The sequence below is a fragment of the Hevea brasiliensis genome, chromosome 7, assembly GCF_030052815.1.
Source record: "Hevea brasiliensis isolate MT/VB/25A 57/8 chromosome 7, ASM3005281v1, whole genome shotgun sequence".
Lineage (NCBI taxonomy): Eukaryota > Viridiplantae > Streptophyta > Magnoliopsida > Malpighiales > Euphorbiaceae > Hevea > Hevea brasiliensis.
The window spans coordinates 101,627,249-101,655,180 of NC_079499.1; the positions used below are offsets into that span (position 1 = coordinate 101,627,249).

Below are 27,932 nucleotides of genomic sequence, written 5' to 3' on the forward strand. Positions count from 1 at the left end.
TCGATCCGACTCGATTCGGTTCGATTCGGCCAGTTCGATTCAAGATACCTGAAATTGAATTTTTTACTCAGCCTTGAAACCGAAAATGAGGCCCAAAAATTTCAAAAAAATTTTAGAAAACTCAGCAAAATTCGTAGAATCTAAATATATTTTTAGTTTTACCACGTGATCTTTAAATAAATTTTTAAAAATCATCAAAGTTTTATATTTTCGAAAAATCAAACCTGATTTCAAAAATTCAAAAAATTTCAAAAAATTTCTCAAAATTTAAATAAAATAAAATATTAATAGCTACCTATACAATAATTAATTTAAAAATTAAGGGTGTTACATTAATAATATTATATTTATTATTTATTAATTATAATACATAGAATAAACAAATAATTTCAAAAGAAAAAATAATTAATTGTAGAGTATAATTTTAAAAGAAAATAGTAGTAATGATGGTTTAAAAAAGTAACAAAAAAAATATGTCTACTATTATTCTTAAGGTAATAAGTTTAGTATATAAAAATAATAATATATATGCATATTGTTTTAAAATATTTTTAATTATTAAAAAATAAATTAAATATAAGCAAAGTAAATTTAATTATTTATTATTTATAATTATACATTTAACTCTAAATAGATATTATAAAAAGTTTATAAATATTATTTTTAAATATTTTAAAAGATAATAATAATAATAATAATAATAATAATAATAATATTTATTATTATTATTATTATTATTATAACAAAAAATAATAATTTTAATCAAAATTTTAGAAAAAAATAATGCTCAAATAGATTAATAAAGTAAAATTTATTTTATCATAAAATAATATAATCTTAAAACTGATTTAAGAAAAACAATAATAATGAATGCAAATTAAACAATTAAATAATTAAAAACAATTAAATTGAAAATAAAAAAGTAAAAATTATACAAAAATCAATTTATTTATGATCATATAAATGACTTAAATATTAAAATAAATAAATAAATAAAAATTTAAAATTTCAATTAATAAAATATAATACCTATATAAAAATTTAAAAGGATTCAAGCATTCATTTTAATTCAAAAATTCAATTAATTAAAAATAATATTCTAGAGAGTTAGATATTCAAGACACATCATGTAAAAATTAAAAATAAAATATTAATTTTTAATAATAAAATAAAAATAAAAATAAAGACAATAAAAAAAATACAATAGAGAAAATTATCACAACATTGTTATTAATCAATAAATTTCAAAATTATTTCAATAATAATAATAACTAAATAATTTGAAAGTAATTAAAATTAAAATATAAATTGAAGTGAGAAAAAATAATTTGAATTGATATATATATGTTAAAATTATTTGTTATTATATTATTCGACTATTAAAAAAGCAAAAACTCTTTAGGATTTAGAAATTGTTTTTTTCATAAATTTTATTTAAAAGATGATTATTTGATATATGAACATTGATTGTTATCTGACAATTAAAATCAGAAATCATAGAAACAATAACACCTCTACAGTTAACACGTGCTATATATAACCAAAAAAAAGCAAGGGTAGAGAGGATTTTTCACTTTGTTTTCCTTTAATAATAATAATAATAATAATAATAATAATAATAATAAATAAAAAGGATAAAATTACATTTTTTACTAGGAACAGTAAAAAAGTAAAAAAGTTGTGCGTTTTCGTAATATATAATAATTTGGTTTTACAAGATGAATCACCCAGAGTAGCAATCGGAGGGTCAAGTTTCCCTGGAGGTAAATGTGATGGTAAATGAGCCGACTGATCTGGGATGTGTTAGAGGTGGCTGATGTGGGAGTGGAGCTGTTCTTGTTGCCCCTCACGATGTCTTCCAATTTGTAGTAGGATTCTGTCTATTCACTTTCATCATCACTTTCCTGAAAGTTCAAATGGTTCATATTCCTTTCTAGCGGTGGAAGTCCATCTTCTGAATCACTAGAAGCATCCTCATCTTTGCTTGTTTCTGCTCCTATAGCACAGAAAGCTGACATTCTTCATTATATAACTAATTTTTAGGAAGTGTCCCACAAATGTTAGTAAATTTAGTATAATCAGCAATGTAATCAGAGGCCAAACTTGCAGTCATTATTAGCATAATTCAAAGTCACAGGCATAGCAAAATTAGGGAAGATGGTATAAACCAATATTTCCAGATTACTAAATTACACTCAAGATTTTCTCAGTGGCTCACCAATTCCAGAACAGCAGATCAGCTATCCCATTGGATAAGGATATTCAGTGTGGAGGTAAACAATACACTTCTTTTACAGTTAATAATAGAAATGGCATTGCATTATTTTCATATATAAGACCTATAAAAGTAGCATTATGATGTGAAAAGAGAAATCTCGAGTACCAGCAAAAAAGTACCTTCAACATCTGGGACAGCTTTTGGAACCTGATTTTGCAGGGAAAGCCAATCATTTTGAACAGAAATAATGGCCGCACTATTTTCACACTCAGAGTATGCCTTTAGAAGTTCCCTGCATCAATTGGAAACCAAAACAAAATGAAAAGAATTTAATGTTATGACGTATATCAAGAGCAATGCCAAACTCCACATAGATATGAAACCATTCCAACATGAGAATGTCACTAGAAAATGCACCCCCTCTTTCCTCCTTTTTTCTTCCAACCCCTATTATTAATATAGATAACTATATACACACACAAAACACACAGAGTATTATTTTCCAAAAGTTCACTTATGCTTCTAACCATTACAAATTTGTCTCTCAACAGTGACTTCTCAAGCCAGTTATATCATCAAATTGAACATCCCAATAAAACTTGTCTAAAAAATTCCTTGTCCTCTTGTAACTTCATGATTATCAATTGATACATGATAATAGGGTTTTTTTTTTTTCATTTTTTATTTTTTTACAACAAAAGGATGGCAAACATGAAATTCAGAGCAAACAAGACGACACCAATCCTAACTCTTCCCGTTCCAGAAAATCAGATATAAGAAAAGCATTGTAAGAATTTTTTTTAAAGCACAGAAAAACATATGCCAAAGTAATAATATATGCACTTCCCTTAAGAATTTCTGATGTACCAAAAAATAAAATAAATGAATAAAACAGCACTTCAAGGAGCAGAACCTATAGCCTTCAAATAGTCCTTGACTGATCCGTTCTATGCTTATGCATAACAGAGTTCAAAGTGCTTATGCATAACAGAGTTCAAAGGACATTTAATTTTTGTTTTCTCATGATTTAAGATATAATTAACAAATTTAGGCTGATTTGAGTTTCAAAGATAACCATGCTTCGTAAAACATTTATGTAAATAAAAAAAAAGAAAAAAAAAAAAAAGAAAGCAAGTACCTATTGAGGCTCAGGAATGCATGACCCCATTTGAACTTGCCCAGCAACAAATTTGCAGTTTCCTTTTCCCCACTGTCAGAAAATATAACAGCAGCGTTAAATCACAGATATTTTGACTAACAACATGAATTCGTGACTCTTACCCAACAAAAAAGCAATCTTGAACAATATCTACCAATATTATGAACATTGTGTAAGAAACGGGTTACTTTTTGAAGATGGCTTAGACTTGGTTACGAATATCTGATCCATATGCATGTCCAAAGGTCAGACTTTTCATGATTTCATAGATTTTCCCTTCAAGTTGAAGCATCAAAGTGTCAAACGAATGTTCAAGAATCCTTATCCGTAAACGGTACTTTAGATTAATGTGAGCAGTTGAAGTAACAGCTATATGCTATATCAATTATGATCATCCAAACTAACAATAAATAAGATGACTGCCTTTAGCACCTCCACAATCCAGTCACCTACTTAAACTGTACTCTCTTGTTTCACCAAAATCACCTGTATACCAGCACAACAAATACATGTGCCACTATCACAACTGTCAGCATTAACATAACCACCTTGCCACAGCTGCCAATTAATACTACTTAGACTGACATAAATATCATATCTTGCTTTGGTTTTTCATACCTTATATATCTCTTTATTTTCAGCATGAAGAAGATATTAAGAGTTCATTTGGTTCCTATTTTTAAGAAATATATTCTGATAGGATAAAAGGGAAAACTGTCTTCTAAGATATGAAACTTCAGATGATTTTCTCTTAGAAGAGTTTATCAAACGGTGAACTAGCCAAAAATCCCATATTTTTTACAAAGTTGCTTGCTGAGTTAACAAAAACTATTTTGAAGATAAATTCTCTTGAAAACAATGAAAGAAATGACAATATCTTTCATTAGCACTGTCAGAAAATGATTTGTCAACCAAAAATTAAAAAAAAAAAAAAAGAAAAAAAGAATTCAAATGTCACTAGTTTTTACCAAACTTCTCCCACATGAAAGATTTTAATGGCTAAAGGCTATAGCCTCACTACATGCTAGAGGGATTTTCCTCGTTATGTGAAACAGTCTGCTTCAGTGGAATGCAATAGCAAAGCACACTCTTTATCATCTAAAACCTTTGGCAGAAACAGGAGTGGTCTCAGATTGAGCCTCTCCTTAAGCTGTTACACAACTGTCTCACCTAAACTTTAAATAAACAGATAACAAATTTTAGGCTAACTTCAGTCTAAAATTATATCTTAGCTAAGTTAACAATTATTTGTAAATCAACAGGATATAAAGGGAGAAATAAAAACGCATCACAGCAATAGTACATGACAACCATTTCATGTGAATTTGAGTTGGAAATTTTTTCACCATATTATCAAAGCTGCAGATAATGCTTCTACACAAGAGAGCTCACAGGGTCGACCATAATTTACTGGGTTCGCTGCTACAAGCCATGGTACTGCAATTAATAAAAAGAAAAAAAAAATCATGAGCAGACATCCATTGGACATCTAAGCATGGAATAATCACTTAATTCTATAAAATCACTGATATTCAAATCACATTAATGTTGTAAAGAAAATGTGATCTTTAGTTTTGATGTAACACCATTGAATAGCACGATATCACGCTTCAAATCAATAGGTAGCGGTCCCAACATGATCATGTAACCGTGATTATCTTCTATTTCAGATGTCCATAAGTAAACAGCCATTCTCCGAACCATCAAGAAATAAAAGACCAAATTAAAGAAATAAAAGACCGAAAGTAAAACCAGGTTTTCCTTATGTAAGTAAAAAACTATATACACAAACATTGTCAGGGAAAAATGTTTACATAATTGCTGATGTCCATTCCTAATCGCCTAATAAGGAGCAACCTACTTTGCAAGACTTAACTATCAAAAAGCCATTGGGGAAAAAAAATCCTTTCATCATGGCTTTAAGTCGAGTTCCTTCTCATTCCTGAAAAGAATAGTTGATTATCACAAATTTTGTGTATGCTGTATCTTAATTTTATTCCATCGCCCAATACATTTTCAAAACCACTGCAAACACAAGATTAATGACTCATTTTCCAGAGCAACATAGTCCGTTCATCAACTTACAAGATTAATGACTTGTCTATTGTTCAATATTAAAAAGCAACTCCACAATATAACAACAGGCAACAGCAAACACAATTTTGGGATACAAATAAATGATCAAGACCTAACCTTTAGAAAAATTTCTTTTCATCAATGTCAATGACAATACTCAACACTACAAATAAGGTCAAATCCAACTTGAAAGTTCAACAAATTGAGTCACACAAATGAAAATAAATCCTCAAATTCAAAGAGGATAACTACATTCTCATGATTATGTAATGAAACTATGCAAATGAATTCCATGCTCATGATGATTACTTGAAGGAATCGAACAATAAAGATGTTATGTAGATCTTCAAATACATGTGATGATAATCATTACAAACAGTAGTGAAGCATAAAATGAATAATTATATTCAGAAGTAGCCCAAATGCAAAACTAGCACAAGATGTATATACATAATTCTCGAAAAGGAAAAAGAAAGGGCATGTAGTTATGTGCTTTTGTAAAATAAGATTCTTTTAAAAGGGTTAACTTATGATGAATTAATGTTCATACACAAGCGAGGAGCAGCACAGCGCAGTTTCACAAATGGTACATCATTCAAGCGTGCCCATGAGCAATCCACAACAGCTAATCCTCTCCTCTCTATTAAGCAATAATCTTCTTTAGAGACGCATTGACTCCCAACAGGACTGCCAGCAAAGACAAGCAGCAGATAATAAGATGAATAAAAAATTTCATGAACAACCTCTCAAGCCCCATATAAACCATGGGGGAACTTTAAGAAGAAAAATATAGCAACTGGTCCCACAATTTGCATTATTGACTCGATTATAATTTTTAACAATGTGCGGCATAAAAACAATTATTCTAAGCATTAGTCAATCTTGCACCACTCCCTATCTCCCAGTTGGCATCACTTTTCAAAATCAACCATACAGAACATCCAATCAATAATAAATTGCGTTCTTCTGAGCTCAAATCATTAGACAAACTGAGATTCAAGGGCACATTAAGGCATAACAATTGGACAAAAAGAAGCATGAAAAAATGGATTGGAAGAGAAACCATTCAAGAGGAAGAAGCTACATCAGAAACTTATATATGTTAATGAAGAAAAGTTGCTGGTGTTACCTTAAAACAATGCCACCAAAACCACTACTGACACGCAACTCCTGCATAAAATCATTCAATAATCCATTTAATGGCATGAGAAACAATCTATTTTGCATTAGTAATGCATACAAACACATTAACCAACTGATCCTTCAAATATGTGAAGTGACTGCACTTGATATCATTTCATATTTGAGCTTGTTGAACAATGCCGTGAAATAAAGTTCAGGATAGCAAATGGTGCCTCGAGGTTTTAAACTCTGAAGTGATATCAACCGACAATCTTTGCTACTAATTAAAGTGATGAGCATATCATGAGTGAGGGAAAATGACATCACATATTTATCTTTATACAACAATGGACCACCAACTTTTCAACAACATGAAAATTACTTAGATCAACTGACACATAACCCACAGCAAAATAAAGAGATATATGGTCGATAAAACACTATTTTGAGAATCTGAAACCTAGTTCTTTGTAGTTTTCTCTTTACTTTATTTTGGCATCTGTTACATTTTCTATCAACCTTCTCAGAAGAAATATCAACATCTTTAATACAACTCCCCTTCTACATATAAAACACCCGTATCATAATCCAACAACTTCTGCACCACACAGTACCAAAAGAAAAGAAAAGTAATACATTAACTATTGAAGTCGTCATCATATTCTTAGTAGTTATTGTGAATTGGTGACCAACTTATTATGAAAGAGGTTTTGTGCATAAGAGTGCTCTTCCATATTCAAGCATGTTAAATAACATCATTCAATTGTGGTCCACAAAGGACCATACGAGATCTTATCATTGGCCATATGATGCGATCACATAAGACAAACTCCTATTAAGCATAATAAGAATACAATCAGCTGAAATATTAAACTAGAAGAAAAAGGTTATACAGATACTTTCTTTCAACAAACCAAATCTTGCGAGCTTGCGCCCTGTACACCTTTTCGCGTCACACTGTCCAAAGTCCTGAACAACACATTACAACTGATTATATCGAATGCTAACATCAAGTTTAATCACCAACTCCATTCTTAACTGAAATTCAAGTTACATTCTATAGTATAAAACCATCTAGAAATTGATATTGCTGAGTACGATATATCAATTGAGATACAAGAAAACTGGTTAAAAAATCCTATTAACATAAGGGGATATTAAAGACAAAAGGACATCAAAACGCATGGAGCAGAGAGAGAGAGAGAGAGAGGAGTAAAAGGACGCATACCCACATTGCAAGCTGAATTCTGGGCACATTTGTAACCTCTTCAGGAACTACAAATAGTAAGAAACTTAATTAAAAAAGGAAAAACGAATACCACCACAGCAAATATATTTCAAAGTTTCAAACACCTGATTAAAAAAAAAAGTAAGAAAAAAAGGACTGACGAAGTAATACCTTGATCAGATGGGAGAGACTCATCTTCCCTGCAAAATTGGAGGAAATTCAATTTCAAAACAAGGAATTCCCAACAATGATATGAAATTTGAGGTTAAAAAGGAATTACCTTTCAAGGTGACTGGTCCGGCTGGATTGTCCACGATGAGAATTGTGAGTTTTAGATCGCCTGGGTTTGTTACGACCCATTTTTGGTCGTGAATGGAGCGAGAACAAATCACCAACCGAATCTAATACGAGAGAGTTAAGAGGGAATACAAGGAAGAGAAAGAGAAAGGTCTACGATTTTCTTGCCAAACAGCGTTTTCCTGGAAAAGAAAGAGGAGTAGAATTGCCGGAAAAACAGACAATTGGGATCTGTGAGAGCTATTTGCGCAGGTGTCCGAGTTACAAAGTTTGCTTGGCCGATCTATAAGAGCTGAAACAGAAACCTTTGAACCTTCACCGCAGGGAGCAGCAGCCTACTAGGGTTTATGCAAGCACGTGATATTCAGGTGCATCCTAGAGTGTTCCTTTTTTTGCAAACGGTTTTCTTTTAATTTAGGCAAATAAAATGTAAATTACACTTCAGTCCCTAATAGTATTTGAAGAAAAAAAAATTTCCCCAAAATTACTCACATTATTATATATATATATATATATTTTTTTGAAAATGTATTATATATTTTAATTAAATAATATAAATTGGTGATTTATTATGCCAGGAATTTTTGTTTATTAAGAAAAATGCAAATTGCATCCTAAGGATTAATTTGTAACTTTGAGAATTAAAAACTACACCTTTTTTTTCCTTAAAAATATGAGAGATTACTATGCAATTGAAGAGTTTGTATCTTCCGCTGCTTGGACAGAGGACTCTCATAGCCATTATCTCCTTGTCGATCTTCCTGGTATTCCTTTTTCATCCTTCTATAACTATTCTTGGTATTCCACTTCTCTAATTTGGTAGTCTTTCAAATTTATATAAATTCATTTTTTTCATTTTTAGATTTTAGAAAGGAAGAAGTGAAGCTTTAATTTGATAATAGGTTCGGTCAAATAACAATGAGTAGAGAAAGGCTAGTCAACAACAACAAATATATATATTTCAAGAAGACATATAAAGCACCAGAAAATTTCAGACATAGAAAAGATCACTGGAAAATTTGATGGTGAGATTCTTTGTATAAATCTTCCAAAGCAAGTACAAAAGAAAGAACCAAAGAATGAGAGGGAAAATAATAATAGCAAGCGTAGCGCTGAGAAAGATGGTCATTATAGGCGCCAAGTCAACAAAATAATTCACCTTCACTCGCTACCGCGTGAGATGCATCTTCACTGTTTTGCTGATTGTGCAAACTTATGTTCAAGTGATACGTTTTTATTAAGTTGAGATATAAATCAATCAAAATATATATTTGGCCAATTATCATCAGTCGGAAATTAGATTCCACCATTTTAAGTTCAATGCAAAAGTTAAATTCTTGTAAAACAGGATAAGAAGGAACTCTTGTTCAATAGCAATACACGATATGATCACAGGTGGGTGGATCGGCCCATACACGAGTTCTCAAGTCATGTTTTCCAGCACTAAAATAAAACTTAAGCCTTTAAAAGGCAGTCTTCCAAAACCAAAAATCCATCAATCGAACCACATCCCTTTCTGCTTTGGCTGGAACAATTCCTTCTATAAGCAACACCTGCAAAGACTCGATTATGTGATACTATCTAACCATTTATCTAACATACTGACCATCCCATACGAAAATCCTAAGAGCAGCTACGGAAGTAAATGATAGACTGAATGACTGATCCCTATTACTTGGCGTTTTTGCCCCGTTCAGCAAGTTTTGCTGCCACTTGTTTTTCAGACAACGGAAGATAATAGATCCGAGGAGTTGCTCTAGTTTTCCGAAAGAGATCATCCAGAGTAACAATTGGAGGGTCATGTTTCTCTGGAAGTGGAGGTGGCTGCGGATGAGCAAGCCGTTCCTTAGCCAGAGAAGGGTTAGACAGAGGTGGTGGAGATGGAAGGGGAGGTGGGGGTGGAAGTTGTTGCCTAGAAACCTGCTGACGGGGAGAAGCCTCCAGCAAAGATGGAGCAGCAGTAGCACCAGGAGTGACGGGCGTAGCTGGAGGAGCCTCCACTTTTATTTTTACTTCCTTTGGGTCAACAAACTCAGCCGCTAAAAGACGCCCACCATTTGAAGGCCATTGTAGGTTATACACAGCATTTCTAGTCTCTATAGCTTCTTCAACAGATGAGTACTGCAACAAGAATTTTCCCCGCATACAAAAAATTAGGACAGAGATTCAACAACATATACATGCCAAAGACCATCAAATGCATCTTGCTGGTCCCAATAAAAAAGATTCTTCTGCATTTAAATAGACAGCAAAATTAAAAACTTGCTATTGGAGTCCCATAGACAATGGGAAAGAGAGAAGCCTTACACTAACATAGCAATGGGTTTTGATTTGGTCCATCCAGAAACTAGTGACCTTCCCAGTTTTGCCTAGAAGTTCTTGGACAGCTTTCAGGGTAAAAGGTCGCACAAAATTATCAATTCTGAGGGAATTAGTTTGAGGCTTTTGTGATGGTGGAACTGCCAAACAATAAAAAGCTAAAACTCAGTAAGTTTCGATTACAACCGCTCCCAGATACATCTGTATTAATCCACTAAGAAAGAAACCACAACTTACCGACACGTTTTCTTGGTGCATCCTCAACACTAACGGAGGAGTCGGATCGTGAGAAGTTGCGTCTAGAAAGAGTAGGCTGAGATGCATCCTTGGGCGTAGTGGCAGGTGCTACATTAGAGCTTTGATGTTCAGGCACCTTAAGGCCTTCAGATTTCCATCTGCGTTGCCTCTTTAAAGGCTCAGCACTTTCAACAGCATCTTGATCTGCAAAAAACACTCATTATGCCAAAAGAACATGAGGAACCCAGTTATCATCATACAGAATATATATATATATATATATATATATATATATATATATATATATACACGGATTACTGAGTTAAAAAAAAAAAAAAAAAACTCAACTTTCACACATGTAAGAATTTTGACCAATTCTTTTAATTTTATCAATTGGGGGTCAGAAATATTTTTATTATTTGGTTAACAACCAAACCACCAAAAAATGGCTTTCACCTGTTTAATCAACATGTTTTCACATATACAATTCTTTTATTATTTGGATAACAATTAACAACCAAACCAAAAACAGCATTGATACCAAAACAGCCCTAATGTTTTCAAAAGCGTAAGTCTACCTGTGCGGAAAATTATTAACTGATAACCTGATATATTGCATCAGTTATGAAGAGGAAAAATTATGAAAATTTGCATGCACTCATGGTCATAAAGAAAATATTCATATCGCAAAATGAAGATAAAAACTATTCTAATAGCAACACCATGTTAAAGGAACATGAGTAAAGTGTAGAACATATGGCATAAGGAATTTGCAAAGGAGTAAATATGAAGGAGAAGAGGGGAAACTCAGAATGCAAAGCTCACCGTTAAGCTTTCTTTTCTCAGCAGGCACAGCAGGAAGAGTTTTATTCTCAACATTCATTTCCTTTTGGTCTAAAGACAAGTTGCTCCCCACAACATCAACAGTATTTTCCTCATTCACAACATGCATTCCACTTTTCTCACTTTTGTCTCCTACATCATCGGAGTTATAATTTGAATCAATTTGCTTACTCTCCACAACATCCTCCTCCATAGAATCATCACCAGAACTTCTGTCTAAATTTAATTTTTCCGAGTACCCCACATCTATAATATCATTTTTCTTGCTCATATCTGGATTTGTAGAATTGCTGTCATCTTTCTCTTCAACAGATGCCTTCTTCTCTTGTGGCTCCTCAACATCCATTGGATATGATTCGCCACCAACTGGGATGACATTATTGGATGATGGTTCCACCATCTCAGGCTTAACAACATCTAGTTCTAATTTGACATTATCAGCATTTATATTATCCTTTAGTTCAATCTTTTCATTAATTGACACAGAATCAGTAGAAATAGAATCAGATTTTACTTGAAACCCTAAATTAGGGCTGACCTCAGATACCTGGTTGTTTGGAGCAGAAGAGTCAAGTGTGGCAACCTCGTGTGGAGCCCTCAAACCCTCATTCTCCAGCTGGGGCTTTGATTCATCATAGTCCAGCTGGGATTTCGAATCCTGAAGGTCCAGCTGAGGCTTCGTATCCTCATTGTCCAGCACGAGCTTAGAATCTCCATTCAATTCCTGTGTTTCAGAATTTTGTGCATCTTGCCCACCCAATGTTTCTTCAGATGCTACACTCTCAGAAACTGTAGTGCTGATCTCCAGAGTAGCTGCAGGAACAGTGTGCTCCCCATCAACCATAGAAGAATCAACACCTCCTATTATGATACCTTCACTAGGTTCTTGACCTGTGGCTTCAGCACTATCATTGATATCAACCTGAACCTTAATATCACCCACATTCTCAGTTTTTTCAGCAACAACATTCATGTCAACTTTAGCTGCATCAGAAACAACTGGCACTGCCTCAGAAAATTTTGTCCCATCTACAGGCTGTTTATCAAGATCAATATCAGCATCCACATCTTTTGCATCATTTTCCCTCTCAATGAGAAGTGCTTCGCCTAAACGTTTTATTAAATCATCCTTCAATCCTTTTGTTGTCAATTTTCGCCTCTTAAGTTCTTCCTTTAACTCTGTAACCTTCCATTGTTCTATTGGTCGACTGTCAATAGTTGGGTATTTTGATGACATCCTTTTCCAGCTAAAATCACTTTCACAATCCTTAACAAAACATAAAAATTCAACACGCAAGCAGCCACTTGTGATCTGACAGTGAAGCATACAACAATGGTAAGAGACCCCCATAATAAATTAAAATTACACACCAAATGTACCATGTCAGAAAAAGCAACCCAACGTTGAAAAAGCATGGATTGCTTAGCTGCAGAACCAATTTAATATCCTAGGAAATGAAACAGAAAGGTTTTTTTTTTCTCTCTTTTTTTTTTTTTTTTTTTGGGGTTGTTGTTAAGCATAGTACTGCAATATCAATGGAAAATATAATTTTAAAATAAAATACAACAACAAAAACATCAAATATAGATAATCTCTAACACTATGTTTTAGATCATGGTTTCATAATATATCGTAAGGTTTTCCTCCTTGTTTGTTTTGTTTATTCTTGAAAAAAGATGATTTTGGATTGTAAAATGATGATTTCCTAACCATCACTTCACCATAGGTTTCAATCCATCAAATCAGTGGTTCGAGATGATTTAAAATTTTTATATTAACATTTTATCCTCATACAATTTCTAAAATTTTAATTATTATCGTATTCTTTAAACTATTTAGATATTTAAAACATTAACAACGGTGGGTATTTTAGTAATCTTTATATTTATTTTACTGAACCATACCATACCCATCTTTCCAAACATGTTAAAAATAAAAACTAGACTATACAATAGTATACATTAATAAATTAATAACCACGTTGCCCTCAATCCCATTGTAAAAACATGAAAATTTTCAAATGCATGTTAAAAGAAAAACATACCAATATCACTCAAACCAGTTTCACTTTGGGAATTGAGAAATTCAGCAAAAAACCAAGAACATTATTCACTGACAAGCATTAGACACTTAATTCAACAACAAATCACAGCCGAATTACCAAAAAAAGAAAAAGCGATTAAACATAATTTAAGCGATAACTCACTGGAATATTTGATTAGCAGCTCGCAATCACCCAAAAGGCTCACAACAGAATGGGATATGTGTGAAACCCTAATTTCACAACATAAAATCCACCGTCAGACGTATAGAAACAAAAGCAGCAAGAAAAACAACAGAAGCCCACAACAAAAGACAGGCCAAACAGTAATTTATCGCAGCCCCCAAACAACAAAAGACCCAACAATCTGCGTCTCGGAGCTGCTCTGATTCCTGAAAACAAAATGAACAAAACCAACTAAAACTAAGAAAACATGAGAATCAAATGTACAAGAGGGGAAAAGCAACAAAGGTTTCTAGAGATACGAAAATGAAAAAAAGAAACAGCTTCCGTTGGATTTTTTTTTCTCTTCCTTTTATCCAATACAGGAATTTTTTTTTTTTTTTTAGGGAGAAAATATGAAAAAATGAAATTAGGGTTTCTTTGTTTTTTTTTTTGGTTGCAGAGTTGGCTTGTGTTGTCGAAAAATAAATTGTAAGAATGGGTACTCTGAGCCCTGCGTCTTGAAATACTGATTTCCCTTGTGCAATACCGATTATGCCCTGATGGATAGCCAGATGCGGTGAGATAAATTTTCTCGGTAATCAATAATTTTGTTAATTTTGTCATTTCAGTAATTGTAATTTAATTTATTTCTATAAAATTACTATTTTTTGTTTTTTATATATTAATAATTATTAAATTAAAATCCGATAAAATTTTCCTTCTTTATGTTATCAATCACTCAAATAAAAATGCAGTAATATCTATGGTAAAAATCATATATCACGTGTTTAAGTGGCTTTAAATAGTAAAAGAATTATATTATTGCAAATTTAGATTAAAAAAATAATTAAAAAAATATTATTTTTTAATACTCTAATATATGAAATAATTAAGCAGACTGTATACGTAATAGAATAATAAACTTCTAAAATTTTAATGTTTATCAATTTTGAATTAAATCTTTTTTAACTTTATTTTTCCTTATCATCTTCCTATTTTTTTAGAGTCATATGGTATATTATTAATCAAGATAATTTGAATAATTCAATCAAATAATTGGAATAATTCAAATTGTATAATTATAGTTTAATAATTATACATTGATGGAAAATTTTTATTAAAAATAATAAGTAATAAATTTTTTGCTTTTTTTTTAATGTTCAATATGTTATCATGTTTGGATTTTAATAATTATTAATTTTATAAGTTGATAATTTTTATAGTTATTTTATTTAAAATAAAATAGGACTATTTTATTTCAAAAATATTTATATTTTTAGATAAACTAATATATTTTTGTATAATAATTATTTTCTAACAACTTTCATAAATTAATAAAAATAATTACACTTTATAAGTATATAGTTTTTATAAATGATATAATAAAATATTATTTTAAATTAAAAATAGTGAGATTATTTTTTCTTATTAAAATCAAATAATTCAGTTCATTGTAAATTTAATATATATATATATATATGTTTTAAAGTATATATTTTATTTTTATTAATTTAATATATTTTTGTAAAGTAATTATTTTATAAAAATTAAAAAATATTCTACATAAATTTACGTAAATAAACGTAAAATTTTGTGAAACTTAGATTTTAAAATAAAATTATTTATTTATATTAAAAAAATAATCATAAAATTATCATAGAAATGACAATTATAATTCAATCAATTAATTTTTTTTAATTAATTTATATTAATTTCGGTTAATTTTTAATTTCCTAAATTTTCTCATCAGCCCTCGAGACCTACGTTGCCCGTTTAAGCTTGAAGTGGGACCACTTCAAGCTAAATTGGGCTTAATTGTTATAAGTTAAGGGAAAAAAAAATTGGAATTAATTTTTCATTTTAGTGTTTATACACATGATGCTTGTGATAGGAATGGAGTAAAGAAAATTAAGTTAATGAGATAAAAAAAATATTTTACTTAATTATAAGAGAAAAAATATTATAGATAATAATAATTTATCTAATAAGAAAAAAATGTAAAATTTCAATATATAATAATATAGAGTAGAAAAAAAATTATAAAATAATAAATTCTCACTATAATATTAAATTTATAATTATACTTGATGAATTTACATTTTGTGTTGTATAATTAATTTATTGTTAATGTTATTAAATTTGAGAGAATATTTTGACAAAAGTCAACAAGATGATATAATTATTTTTATATTTAACAGTTAAATCAGTAGTTATCTTTACCGAACGTTTCTGCTTTTAACAACTATATAAACAACTAATCATTAACACTTAATATCTAATAATTAACAATTAATAAAACAGTTGACAGCTATTAAAATTGTTAACGGTTACTAAAACAGCTAATATTATTAAATATAGCTTTAGTAAATAAATTTTTAATTTTTTAGATTTTATTATTAATTTTAAAATATTAAAATAATAGATGTCTAAGGTAAAGTGATCAATGTATTTAAATTTATTAAATATAATAATATTTTCAAATATTTAATGGGATCAAAAATTATTTTAACGAGTCATATAAATAACTTTCCATAATAATATATATGAAAAATTTCTAAAAAAAAATGAGTATGCCAATTGACTCCACTATATATTGATCAAATATTTTATTATGCTGTTATTATTTAATTTTTAATGTTTTATCACATATATAATTTAATTTATTTTTCAATTATTTTACTAATAGATATATTTTTAAGGTATTTTTTTAATTAAACATGTCAATTATTTATTAGCCATTTATAAACACTTTATTCAAACACGTAATTATTTAAAATTTTAAATACTTATAAATTTAAATTAACTTATAAATACTATGTGCTTATAAACTAATTTTAATAAGTTAAAATCAAACACCTTCAAAGTCTTATTAATTTCCCTATTGGTTGGTCTTCCTACATCTTAAGAAGCAAAGGAGTATAAGAGTCTCAAACTCTCTATCTACCTCTTCAAACATTATTCACCTTTATGAGAAAACGGAGAAATATATATCGTTGTATAGTCATTAGTTGTAATTAGTCAATTACGCTTTTTTAAATAAAAAATAATATATTTTCTATATTCTACCCATTGAGTGGAAAAATCTTTTTTTTTCTTCATGCATCAAATAATAATAATAATAATAATAATAATAATAATAATAATAATAATAATAATTTATTATCAATCTAAATAATTTATTTTTAATGGAACCAAGGGATAGATTTAAGGTGATCATAAAAATTGAAATTAATATATCTTAAAAGAACCTAAAAAAAAATTAAATTATAGCATTTGAAAAAATATTATGTACTTTAATTTTAATAATGTCACACTTTGACTTTTAAATTTCTTTCGGTTCATCTCTATTATTTAATTTTAAAAAAGGAAAAAAATAATTTATCTATAAGCAAGTAAAATTTTCCTTTAAAATATCACATAGCACTTATTATTTGTATTGTCATATGGCCTTTACTATTTATAAATAAACTTATTTATATGTTAAGTTTTTTTTAACAAGTATTTATTTTATTTTAATTATATTTATTATTATTATTATTATTATCATCTTAATTTTTATAATTTAAATAACTATTTTATATTAATATTTAATATTTTCTTAAATTTTTTAAAATCTATTGAAGTAATTTTTATCATATATATTAAAAGGTGATTTTAGACTTATGTTAAAAATTACTGATAAAAAAAGAAATTAAATGATTTTTTTTGGAATAATTTACTAAAAACATTAATTAAATAAAAGAATTAGAAGAGATAACAATATTTTAAAAGTTTTTTCATTTTTTATATTTGATTAATAAAAAATTATTTGTTAAAAATATTAATTAATTAAATATTTTAAAATTATAAAAGAAATTCGGCATACGGCTACCAAAGTTTAATTTATACATCGTGTTGGATATATAATTGGAGGTAATATACAGAAGGATCCTCTTCCACCATCTGGCCAGCTCCCTCTGTTGCGGCAGCAGCCGGAACGCGATCGTCTCACTGCTAAACATCTCACTATTACGAACAGTGGCCCCAATCCAATCAACCGCCTATACCTTATTTTAATGCCTGTAGCCTAAAACCAAGACCATCTTTATTCTTTGTTCTCTCTTATCGATTGGACATTTCCTCTCTCTCTCAGTCATTCAATCAAACACTTGCCGAGTCGCGCCCCTTCGTTTGCAAGATAAACTCTCTTTACAATGTTTCGAAGGTGTGGACTTTGCCTTTTACAGCTACTAGTGTACCATTTCATTCTTTAATTACCATATCAGATTTTGTCTTTGAGTTATACAACTTGTGTTCTAGGGCTTCCCCTTCTTAATTGAACGTTAATATCATTGTCGAGCTTCAGCGGATGATAATTCTTCATGGGATTCTTTTTTCAGGTCGATCTTGGAATTATCGTCTCGTCAAACAGTGAGGAGGATCCCGAGGCGGGTTACATCTCAGGCATGTAATTTGACTGACCCATTGTTCTTACATACTTTCATTTGGACAGATTACTTATTTTATGCCTGGAATTGTTTGTTTAGTTGCGTGTGAGATGTAATTATTGAGTGGAGGATATAAATTTTTTACTATAATTTGTTCTGTAACTCTGTACTGGCATTTAGTAAAATTTAATTTATGGAACTTGAGATTATGACAATGGCTATGTGGTTTAGTGCGGGAAATTAAAAATGAATGTGGAAGGAACTTAGGTTTGCACTATTTGTATATATGCTTTTGTTTTGATTAGCTTCGTTATTTGGTTAATGATCAACTCTCATGTACTGTTATTGGGTGGGGGTGTGATACAACCGCAGCCTGTACCGTCATTTCTTTCTTCAAGGAAGGAATTTTCAACGTCATTCCAGAAAAATGCACCCCCAAAAGCTGATTCCAGTGGTAAACCACCTGAATCAAAGAGCAGTTTACCAAAAGTTCTCCTGGGAACCGCCATTGTTTCTGGTGCTGCTCTGTTAGCATACCAATCAGGTTATTTAGACCAATTTATTGCTAAAGAGCAGCAAAGCTCCGCTAAGGTTGGCAATGATGATAAAGAGGTAAAGGAAACCCAACATTTCGGAGAGCACGTGACTGTTACCATTAGTGAAGAACCTGGCAAGTTGAGTCACGGTTTGGAGCAGACTGGAGAAAAGGTTGAAAATCAGATAGATCTTCCTCAAGTTGAAGCTCAGCAGAAGGCTGAAACTCGCATAGATCTTCCTCATGTTGAAACTAAGCACAAGGATGGAACTCACAGAGATCTTTCTCAGGTTCAAGCTGAGGGGAGGATTGAATCACAGACAGACATTCATCATCATGAAGCCTTGAAGGAAACACCAGGTATAAACCAGTCTTACATTCAAGAAAAATCTGATGTGGTAGTAACAGAAGATGAATCAATTGCTGTTAAGGAGAAACAAGTGCCAGAATTTTCTCAAAGTATAAATACTGAACATAGTCTTGACAAGGTCAAGGAAAAATCCGAATCAAATACTACTAGTGAAACGAGTGAGGGAGTTCAAGTTACACAAGAACAAACTCGGGTCAAGTTGGTTCCTGAAGAGGGTGAAACAAAAACAGTGCCGCAGCATCTCGCTACAGAAGACAGATCAGAGGTACTCAGATAGTAATTTCTAATGCTCTTTTTGGCTTCATATTTCTTTAAAATGTAACATCTATGAATATTGTTGCATTGTAAGAACTATCATTTTGCTTTAAAAAAAACGAGTGGCACCTTTCATTGCCCTATACAGCCCTATACAGAAGATGGCACAGGCAGTAGATTGTAGTATAGACTGTTGTATCTACCAGGAAAGGTTGGGCTATGTCTCATGTTCATTCTCCTGGAAAAATAAATAAATAAATAGAAGGAGAGTAAGAAATGAAGATGATATATTATTTGTTGTTGTATTTCTATTGGTTTACATTGTCAGAAAACATTGCATTTCCTTTTAACTTAAGTGGAGAAATGTTTCATGAGGCTTTTTCAATAGAGAAACCAGATAAACCAAATCCTGATTTGTATTTGCATCCCTAATAATGATTGGGGTATGCATGATGCATCTATCATGAAAATTATGATAATGGTGATGATTCCTGGCTTTTGCACTTTCGTACAAAATGAGTATAAAAAATTGTTTGTGGTTTTCCTCTATTGCAGGCTGCAGTGGGTAAAGGTACGGAAGCAGCAAGTTTACTTGATGCATACAATCTCAAGGATAGGGCTGAAGAAAGCATTGCAATGGAGGGGCCAGAAGAAGAGGTCATTTTAAGCATCCTCAACTTTTTTGTGCATTTTATTATTATACTGTGTAAAGAACTTTCAATTACACAAATGGAAACACAAAATGAAAGCAACACTAAATTTTGGTTCCTTGAAATAATAGGCTCTTGTTAGTGCCGTAGAGGAATTGAATGATAGCTATATAACAAAAGATGGAAAGATGGTTATGAGTTTTCTTGAAGCAATTCATGCAGCTGAAAAGAGGCAAGCTGAGTTAGATGCCCATGCCTTTGCTGAGGAGAAAAAAGCATTGAAGGTTTGATTATTTTATAGCCTTGAGAAATGAACTGCTCAGGTTGTTAATGCATAATCTACAATTTTCTCTCCATTAATGTGTTCCTTGGTATAGCCAACTTTTTGTTATGTTTTTAGTTAGCTTAATGATCCTATATTTTGAACCTTACCTGGATTTTCAATTGAATCCAATTATTTTAATTTTATCCAATTGATCCGTAAACTTTTGAATTAGTATCAATCTTATCCAAATCCAATGGCAAAGGACGTGGACCATTCTCAACATGGCAACTGGTGTTGCATTAAAATTATTGTATGTGTGTGCTGATGTGCAATATGCATTAAAAATAATATTCTATTTCAAGAAAAATTATATATATATATATAGAAAATGCAAAATCAGCAAGATTTTTTTTTTAATGCCATATTAAGCACCATATCAATTATGGCACATCCCCTTCAGCTGTTGGATAAAATTAATACTAATTTGGAAGTTTATGACTAAATTGATAAAATTAAAAGAATTGGACAGAATTGAAAATGGGAGCAAAGTTCAGGATTTTTTAGACCATTAGATATTTTTAGTTCTACTAATCTTTTCACTCCCATTCAGGAGAAGTACGAAAAGGAATTGAGAGATTTAAGAGCTAGGGAACTTATGCGTGCTGAAGAGGCAGCAATACTTGATAAGGTTGTACAGAATTCTAGCTGCTTGCTCATAATTTTCTTGTTGTGAATGATGGCAACTGTTGAATGAGCCTAGCCTTCACGCATATGCAAACTCTGCAACTCCTTCCCACCAATTCAGTACTGTAAACTCATTAGAACTTCTATCATTTCAGGAAATAAAAAGAGAGAGAGCAAAAGCAGCAGCTGCCATCAGAACACTTCAGGAAAAGATGGAAGAAAAACTCAAGATGGAACTTGAACAGAAGGTATGCATTTTTGTTTTTTGGTTCTGTTAAAAGTATCATATGCCTCTATTCCAGCACTTGACAACTGATTAACTTAAGTTGCCATTCTGTTATAATTGCAGAAAAATGAAGCGGAAATGAATCTGAAAAAGTTTCAGGACCTGGCAAAAGCAGAATTAGCTGCAGCAATCGCGAGTGAGAAGGCAGCACAGATTGAAAAAATGGCTGAAGCAAATCTCAATGTAAGATATTTTTTAAAGTCATATGGAAATAGAATTTCACATTATATGTTAATACATGAGTTTAAAATAATTAATGCAAATTTCGACTTCTGTATTACTAGAAAATTTTCAATAGTTTTGTTGTGGTTGAGAAGATAATAAAAAAGTCTGATCCATTGTTGAGGTGGAACCTTTTAAAGGTTTATAATCAAGGTAATTATTGAAGGCTTGCACTGGATTGCAAAATTTTAAAGTATTGGCCAAAACTAAAACACACACCAAAACCTTCTGCACTATTGGTCATTAACAGACAAGATGTTGGTGACATGAATGCATGATAAAAGGTAGGCATATTTTCTTCCTTTGGCAAACAAAACTTCCTTGTTTTTCTTTTACGTGTATAAAAGAAAAGGCAATTAAAAGGGCACCAAGAGAGTGCAAGCTCTCTCTCTATTATTATTAACTTCAAATTTTACTGAGATAATTCCTTTTTGAATATCAGAGATTGAAAAAAATAAAACAAGTTTCCATGGGAAGGTATTGGAAATAATATTCAAACCAAGTCTTATATAACTAGCATTTGCAATCCGCAAATTAGAAATTTGTGTTTTGAGGGATTAATATGATTTCAATCAACCACTAGCTTACATTCTATACTTTTGCTAATTAATTACACCAACAGCAAGATTATGACAAAACTAAGTTTGGGATATTCTCCTTAGCATGTGTGGAATATTAGCTACTAATAAGAGTTCATATTTGAGTGCATTTTATAAGGAGTAGTTTGTCACAAGCATGAATTGCTCCCCACATGGAGCTATTAACTTATATGCTTGGCAGAGTTCAACATTGAACCTCAAACATGTTTATTTCATTTCAAGTGACAATGAGGCTTATTACTGTGATAAGTAACTCATAACTTGCATTATGTTTGTATATATATATTTATTTTGCTTCTTATTAGTTTTTATTTATTGACTTTTTTCAATCAATAACCAAGTAGCACAATGCATTTCTCTATAACGCAAGTTATTTAGTTTCTTATACTTTTGTAGATTAATGCTTTGTGTATGGCATTCTATGCACGATCTGAAGAGGCTCGTCAAATTCATTCTGTTCACAAGCTTGCTTTGGTAATACTCTTGTTCTCTTTTTCTTAGACAATTGTTACTTTTTAGTATGCATGTAAACACACCTGTCCTCTTTAGTGGAGTGTACAAGATGTGATCTTTTCTAATTTCTGACCTAACCATTTTTTTTTTTTTTGGTCTAGCCAGCAAATTGACATCCTCTATGTTGATTGCAGGGAGCACTTGCATTAGAAGATGCACTTTCCAAAGGACTTCCAATTCAGCAAGAGCTAGATTCTCTGAATGCCTATCTAGAAGGCATCAATAAAGACTCTCTTGTACATTTGGTTTTATCAACCCTCCCCGAAGAAACTCGATATCATGGTACTGATACTTTGTTACAATTGAATCAGAAGGTAAGTTACTTGAATGTTCCACTGTTAAAATATATGCTTGTAAGTGTTTAAGCATAGCCAAGTTTATATCATATCTCACCTCTTAAGAGGAAGTTGAACTGTCAACTCAACTCAACTCAACTAAGCCTTTATCCCAAAAATTTGGGGTCGGCTATATGGATTCGCTTTTTCCACTCTGAACGATTTTGGGTTAAATCCTCAGAAATGTGTAATGCTTCGAAGTCATGTTGTACTACTCTCCTCCAAGTCAATTTAGGTCTACCCCTTTTTTTCTTTCTATCCTCTAACCTAATGTGCTCTACTTGTCTAACTGGAGCCTCCGTATGTCTACGCTTCACATGACCAAACCACCTTAATCTCCCTTCTCTCAACTTATTTTCAATTGGCACCACTCCTACCTTTTCTCTAATACTTTCATTACGGACTTTATCTAGTCTAGTATGGCCACTCATCCACCTTAACATTCTCATCTCTGCAACTCTTATCTTAGATGCATACGACTCTTTCAGTGCCCAACACTCACTACCATATAACATAGCCGGTCGTATGGGTCATGCGGTAAAATTTTCCTTTTAATTTATTGGGAATCTTACGATCACATAAAACTCCCGTGCACGTCTCCACTTTAACCATCCCGCTTTAATCCTATGACTAACATCCTCCTCACATCCCCATCTACTTGAAGGATGAGCCTAGATATTTAAAGTGATTACTTTGGGACAGTACCACTCCATTCAAACTAACTCCTTCCCTATCACCGGTTTGACCTTCACCGAACTTGCAATGCATGTATTACATCTTCGTTCTACTTAACTTAAAACCCTTTGACTCTAGAGTACTTCTCCAAAGTTCTAGTTTCCTATTGACTCCTTCTCGTGTCTCATCTATCAGAACAATATCATCCACAAACATCATGCACCAAGGAATACTCTCTTGTATATGTTTCAGTTCATCTAAAACTAATGTAAAAGGTAAGGGCTTATGGTGATCCTTGGTGTAATCCAATTGAGATCGGAAAATCTCTTGTGTCCCCTCCCGCACACAATAGTAGTTGCTCCTTCATACATATCTTTCAATACTTGTATGTACCTAATAGATACCCTCTTTTGTTCTAACACATTCCATAAGACTTCTCTTGGAACACTATCATAAGCCTTCTCCAAATCAATAAAAACCATGTGTAGATCTTTCTTCACATCTCTATATTTCTCCATCAAGCTTCTAATGAGAAAGATCGCTTCCATAGTTGAGCAATAGGGCATGAAACCAAATTGATTGAGAGAGATAGAAGTATCATGACGTAGTCGATGCTCCACAACTCTCTCCCACAACTTCATAGTATGGCTCATGAGTTTAATTCCCCTATAGTTTGAGCAACTCTGTATGTCTCCCTTATTTTTAAAAATAGGTACTAAAATACTCTTCCTCCATTCATCAGGCATTTTCTTTGAGTTTAGAATCTTATTAAATAATTTAGTTCACCATGCCACTCCCATATCTCCCAAATACTTCCACACTTCAATTGGTATTTCATCGGGTCCACAGGCTTTACCCACTTTCATTCTCTTAAGTGCTTCCTTTACTTCTAAAGATCTAATCCTTCTAGTATAATTTACATTCTTTTCTATTGTTCTATAATCTATATTCACGCTATTTCCATTTTGACTATTATTAAAGAGATCATTAAAATAATTTCTCCATCTTTCTTTAATGTCCTCATCTTTCACCAACACTTTTCCTTCTTTATCCTTAATGCACCTAACTTGATTGAGGTCTTGACATTTCCTTTCTCTACTCCTTGCTAATCTATAAATATCTTTCTCCCCTTCTTTAGTTCCAAGTTTCTCATATAACTTTTCAAAGGCCTGTGCTCTTGCTTGACTAACTGCCTTTTTTGCCTCTTTCTTTGCTATCTTGTATTGTTCATATGCCTAATTATTATCACATTTAGGTAATTTCTTATACCATTCCTTTTTTCTTTCTTGCCTTTTGTACTTCCTCATTCCACCACCATCTCTCTTTTGAGGGTGGTCCATGTCCTTTAGACTCTCCAAGTACTTTTCTAGCTACTTCTCTAATCTTTGATGCCATCTGTATCCACATATCATTGGCCTCCATATCTAGCTTCCATACTTCGGACTCGAGAAGCTCATTTTTGAACTTCAATTTCTTTACTCATCTAAACTACCACCACTTTGTTCGAGCTATACGAGTTCTTCTGGCCGTACATGACTTTTTCCTCAACTTGACATCCAAGACCACCAACCGATGTTGACTTGTTAAAGCCTCTCCTGGAATGATCTTGCAATCCTTGCATAGAGCTCTATTTGTCTTCCTGGTTAAGAGGAAGTAGATTTGGCTTCTATGTTGCCCACATTTGAAAGTCACTAAATGCGAACTGTTTTTATAAAGTAGGTATTTGCTAGTATTAGGTCGTATGCCATAGAAAAATCCAGATGCTTTTACCTCCTCATTTCATTGCCAAAACCAAACCTCCATGAACATTCTCATAACCTTGTCTATCACTTCCTACATGTCCATTCAAATCTCCACCAATGAAAACATTCTCTTCATTCGGTATGCTTTGCATTAAATCATCCATATCTTCCCAAAACCTTTGTTTACTCTCACTGTCTAGTCCTATTTGTGGGGCATAAGCACTAACTATATTTATTGTTTCCCCTTCTAATACTAGCTTTACTAGTATAATTCTATCTCCTACTCTTTCACATTTCTGCGTCTTTCAATGTTCTGTCTATGATTATACCCACTCCGTTCTTGTTTCTCTCCTTTCCGGTAAACCACAATTTATACCCTGAATTACCCACTTCCTCACTTTTCTCTCCTACCCATTTAGTCTCCTGAATGCAAGCAATATTCACCATTCTCCTTTCCAAGGTATCCACAAGCTCCATTAATTTTCCTGTAAGTGATCCAACATTCCAAGTACCAACCCCTCCTCCTCCTATCCCCTCTCCTTCCTAATCCTATGGTCTCCTTCTATGATATCTTCTATTGTTTTCTATGTCTATCTTGTGTTCTGTTCCACTATTTGTTCTACTATCTGTCCTATGGACTAACTTCTTACCACACACCATGATGTGGGAACCCTTGAGCGCCTACACCCTTGCATATTTATCACTACACCCGGGCTCCGATGTAGCGCGTCGTTAGTAGAGGACGCCCCAACGTTTATATCTTTTGAATCCATATCATAGGGTGTGACGAAATTTTTACGCTGGTTGTCACCTACCGCAACCCTCCTCCTTCCAATAAATAAATAAAAAGCCACTAACTGCTGTTATGCCACATTGTCATTCTTACAGATTGACTCTTGTCATCTTTACAACCTATGGTTAAATTTTGTTTCCCTACTATTTTCATTGGAATAGAGCATAAAATGCTGCCCTTCTCTACCTATTATAAGTTAATGTGATGATTATTTAACAAGTAATTTATAGTTTCTAATGTGCCAATTTTAATGTGCTCTGTTATGATATAGATTTGAACATTAATGTTCTTATTAGAAATAATGCTTGATTTCCTAATTTACCAATTCAGAAGGTATTATTGTTATTATCATTGTTGTTGTTGTTTTTGACTAATCTCCATTTTTCTGCAGTTCAATGCCTTGAAAGGGACGCTACGGCACTACATTCTGATCCCACCTGGTGGTGGTGGCATATTGGCACATGCTATGGCACGCATTGCATCCTGGTTGAGGGTATTTGAAATAAGCTTTTAGCTTCCAAAAAGATTATTTATTTAACCCATTTACTGGAATACACTTCATGAGGCAGCTCTTAACTGTTTAAGTAACTCAGGATTAAAGTAATGTTTGAGTTGTCTTGAGAATTGCTTTGGCTTTTGTGCAGTTTAAGGAAGTTGATCCATCTGGTGATGGGATTGAATCTGTTATTAGTAGAGTTGAGAGTTTCCTAGCTGAGGGAAAGCTTGCTGAAGCAGCTGAGGCTCTTCAAGAAGGACTCAGAGGCAGCGTGGCAGAGGAGATAGCGGGTGATTGGGTGAAGCGAGCAAGGAATAGAGCTATCACAGAGCAAGCTCTAACAGTACTTCAATCATATGCTGCTTGCATCAGCCTTACCCAATAATGCATCATTATAAAGTAGCAGTCTATCATAATTTATCATCTGATATGGCACAGTTTATGCATGCAGTAGTTTGGTTTTTTCCCTGATCATTACCTACACAGAAAGAATGAGGAGTTTAGTATTGACCACCTCAAATTTACAAGAGTTTCGTAATCGTTATGACACCAAAATTGTGTAGATTGTCTCCACCTCTTTGAATAAAATTTTGTTTTTCTTTGCACATTCATGTTCTTTTTCCTGAGAGTATGAACTGCTTTCTTATATTAGTTTGTTGGTAAGATGAAGCATATGGTGCCTTGTGATTATGGCATTCACATTGAGGTGAATTGTCAATTTCCTGACTTTATTTGGAATTGTCAAACACTAACGCTGCCAGTAATTTTATTTTGCATGTCTTTCTGAATAAGTACTAGCTAGTTGGAAAAATAAAAAAAGAAAGAAAAATAAAATTTCTATATTTGATTTTACTTTGATGAGAAATGAAAAATAAAGGTAAAATGCAACATTGTTGGCCTGTAACTTGTAGTGAGATCATCCCAAAATATTTGAATATTAAACAATCAGTTGGTATTAATACAATATGTATGTAATATTATGATGAGACATTTATATTTTCTTATATTAAATATATATGTTTGCTTAAATTAAATAAATAAAGGTTGTAAAAAAAATAAATAAATAAAGGAAAGGCAATAAGTTGGCTGTCCCCTGTCCCACCCTTGAAGAAAACATACACTGCTAAAAAAAAAAAAAAAGTGTATATATATTATAAATACCAAATCATTTGCCAAGAATTAATATGATGTGAATATGATCTTCCACTTCCAGTCTTTATCACTAGAATTTGTTCAGTTTTCTTCAATTTCTGGTAATGGGTTTCTTGTCCCAATCATAAACTGGTGAGAGATCAGCTTCCATTAAAATAAAAAATCAAATCCTTTTTGAAACAAAAATGAAGAAACAAGGGGCCCAATTATCAACTCCTTGGTAACAC

The 27,932-nt window shown here is 32.0% G+C and overlaps 3 protein-coding genes across 6 annotated transcripts; 1 reads left to right on the forward strand and 2 right to left on the reverse strand.

The window, feature by feature from the left end:
* Positions 1-1,533: 1,533 nt before the first annotated feature.
* LOC110671035 (uncharacterized) lies at positions 1,534-8,487 on the reverse strand. Of its 3 annotated transcripts, none has more exons than XM_058150338.1 (10): positions 8,084-8,487; positions 7,975-8,003; positions 7,804-7,850; positions 7,477-7,544; positions 6,583-6,621; positions 6,004-6,140; positions 4,724-4,814; positions 3,357-3,428; positions 2,398-2,510; positions 1,534-1,990 (listed from the first exon to the last, which is right to left on the reverse strand). In XM_058150338.1, exons 1-10 carry the CDS (start codon positions 8,161-8,163, stop codon positions 1,881-1,883), a joined length of 786 nt encoding a protein of 261 aa, XP_058006321.1. In that variant the 5' UTR covers positions 8,164-8,487; the 3' UTR covers positions 1,534-1,880. The 3 variants fall into 3 exon arrangements, with proteins under 3 accessions (XP_058006321.1, XP_058006319.1, XP_058006320.1); XM_058150336.1 differs by having other exon boundaries at positions 1,534-2,011; XM_058150337.1 differs by having other exon boundaries at positions 1,534-1,996; positions 8,084-8,486.
* Positions 8,488-9,409: 922 nt separating this feature from the next.
* On the reverse strand, positions 9,410-14,200 carry LOC110671012 (uncharacterized). 2 transcript variants are annotated; one of them, XM_058150343.1, is made up of 5 exons: positions 13,707-14,200; positions 11,482-12,811; positions 10,657-10,860; positions 10,408-10,559; positions 9,410-10,221 (listed from the first exon to the last, which is right to left on the reverse strand). In XM_058150343.1, exons 2-5 carry the CDS (start codon positions 12,734-12,736, stop codon positions 9,772-9,774), a joined length of 2,061 nt encoding a protein of 686 aa, XP_058006326.1. In that variant the 5' UTR covers positions 12,737-12,811; positions 13,707-14,200; the 3' UTR covers positions 9,410-9,771. The 2 variants fall into 2 exon arrangements, with proteins under 2 accessions (XP_058006326.1, XP_058006325.1); XM_058150342.1 differs by having other exon boundaries at positions 10,408-10,577.
* Positions 14,201-17,604: 3,404 nt separating this feature from the next.
* On the forward strand, positions 17,605-27,158 carry LOC110671013 (MICOS complex subunit MIC60, mitochondrial). The gene is made up of 12 exons (XM_058150345.1): positions 17,605-17,910; positions 18,086-18,144; positions 18,501-19,303; positions 19,849-19,950; positions 20,075-20,227; positions 20,819-20,896; positions 21,048-21,140; positions 21,242-21,361; positions 22,396-22,473; positions 22,647-22,826; positions 26,449-26,550; positions 26,702-27,158. Exons 1-12 carry the CDS (start codon positions 17,900-17,902, stop codon positions 26,936-26,938), a joined length of 2,016 nt encoding a protein of 671 aa, XP_058006328.1. The 5' UTR covers positions 17,605-17,899; the 3' UTR covers positions 26,939-27,158.
* Positions 27,159-27,932: the final 774 nt, after the last annotated feature.

Bases quoted from the DNA above. Each gene is read 5' to 3' on its own strand.
- LOC110671035 (XM_058150336.1), bottom strand. From the start codon at position 8,163: ATGGGTCGTAACAAACCCAGGCGATCTAAAACTCACAATTCTCATCGT. The intron at 6,141-6,582 runs GTAACACCAGCA...CTTTGCTGGCAG, and splicing joins TTTGGTGGCATTGTTTTAAG to TCCTGTTGGGAGTCAATGCG. The intron at 4,815-6,003 runs GTATGAACATTA...TATTAATTGCAG, and splicing joins CTGTGCTGCTCCTCGCTTGT to TACCATGGCTTGTAGCAGCG.
- LOC110671012 (XM_058150342.1), bottom strand. From the start codon at position 12,736: ATGTCATCAAAATACCCAACTATTGACAGTCGACCAATAGAACAATGG. The intron at 10,861-11,481 runs GTGAGCTTTGCA...TGTTTTTTGCAG, and splicing joins TGAGAAAAGAAAGCTTAACG to ATCAAGATGCTGTTGAAAGT. The intron at 10,222-10,407 runs GTAAGGCTTCTC...TTCTTGTTGCAG, and splicing joins AAACCCATTGCTATGTTAGT to TACTCATCTGTTGAAGAAGC.
- LOC110671013 (XM_058150345.1), top strand. The intron at 19,304-19,848 runs GTACTCAGATAG...CCTCTATTGCAG, and splicing joins CTACAGAAGACAGATCAGAG to GCTGCAGTGGGTAAAGGTAC. The intron at 21,141-21,241 runs GTATGCATTTTT...TTATAATTGCAG, and splicing joins AGATGGAACTTGAACAGAAG to AAAAATGAAGCGGAAATGAA.